Source organism: Limulus polyphemus, unplaced genomic scaffold, assembly GCF_000517525.1.
Source record: "Limulus polyphemus unplaced genomic scaffold, Limulus_polyphemus-2.1.2 Scaffold606, whole genome shotgun sequence".
Classification (NCBI taxonomy): Eukaryota; Metazoa; Arthropoda; class Merostomata; order Xiphosura; family Limulidae; genus Limulus; species Limulus polyphemus.
The window spans coordinates 175488-176540 of NW_013666216.1; the positions used below are offsets into that span (position 1 = coordinate 175488).

At 31.9% G+C, this 1053-nt stretch overlaps 1 protein-coding gene across 1 annotated transcript in view; it reads right to left on the minus strand.

Annotated features, from left to right (window-relative positions):
• LOC111085766 overlaps positions 1-1053 on the minus strand; it is a 14931-nt gene that overhangs the window by 12684 nt on the left and 1194 nt on the right. The window contains exon 2 of the mRNA XM_022385929.1: positions 522-668. Coding sequence (XP_022241637.1) covers positions 522-629 — 108 coding nt within the window. The 5' untranslated portion in view covers positions 630-668. The remainder of the gene's footprint in view (positions 1-521; positions 669-1053) is intronic.

Sequence of the window (1053 nt, forward strand, 5' to 3'; positions counted from 1 at the left end):
GGCCAGGTGGTTAGGGCGCTTGACTGCCCCTCTAAGGGGCGCGGGTTCGAATTCCCATAACTACCTTCTCTCTAGTCTTTCGCAGTGTAGCTTTGCTCGAAATTCTAAACAAACTACCTAGAATATAAGAGCGACCTTCATTTACATCACATAATCGGTTTATTTTGAGTAGTGTAGCTGTTTCCTTTTACGGAAAAAATTGATGAAGTAATGTTATAATATATTATACTTTTCTCTTCTCTTCTTTTTTTCTTACCAAACAAAGAAAATAATTGCACAGTTTACAGGCATCTTTCTTAAAATGTTTTTATTTAATTAGATACTCTATTTTTTAAATTAAATTCTTTATATATCCGATAAAAAAATTGCTGTTAGCGTCGTTATTTTTGCCAAAGTATAACTGTTACGATCACCCAGTAAAAATCTCTGGATCAGAACAAGGAAATATTACAATTGCTTAGTTATTACAGAGATTATTAAAACACACAGAAACACATGAAAAACAACAGCAACAAACTTACATCTTTGTAGTCGTCCTCATTATAGATGTTAGGGCCTATTTGAAACTTTCGAACGTCTAGCGTTCTTCCAATAAGCATCGGAACAATGAAAGGCAAAAGCAGCACCATCTTTCGGTGAGTTGATGAACGATCTTCGATTATATTTGTCTACGTAAAAAATATTGTACGGTAATGATTTGTATAAAAGCATAAACGACATATCAACACATTCTTTGAACGTAATTCATTTGTCAAAATTTTCTGCTTCGTATTAAAAATGTAAAAGTCGCAGAACACGTTGTCTAGAGGAGTACAAAAAATGAATATGAATAATTTAGCTCAGAAAACGAGGCATGTTCTTATCTTACTATAATGAAGGTTGTCGTCCCCAAAATTATTGTATATTAAAGTTTCTTTTGGTAATAAATCTGAAATTTTAACATCATACGGAAGCAGGAGGTTTTATGATACTGTAATCATCTGTTTACAAATATATTCTGGTTCAAATTTCGATGATTTCTCTTTCATTCTGTTATATATATATATATATATA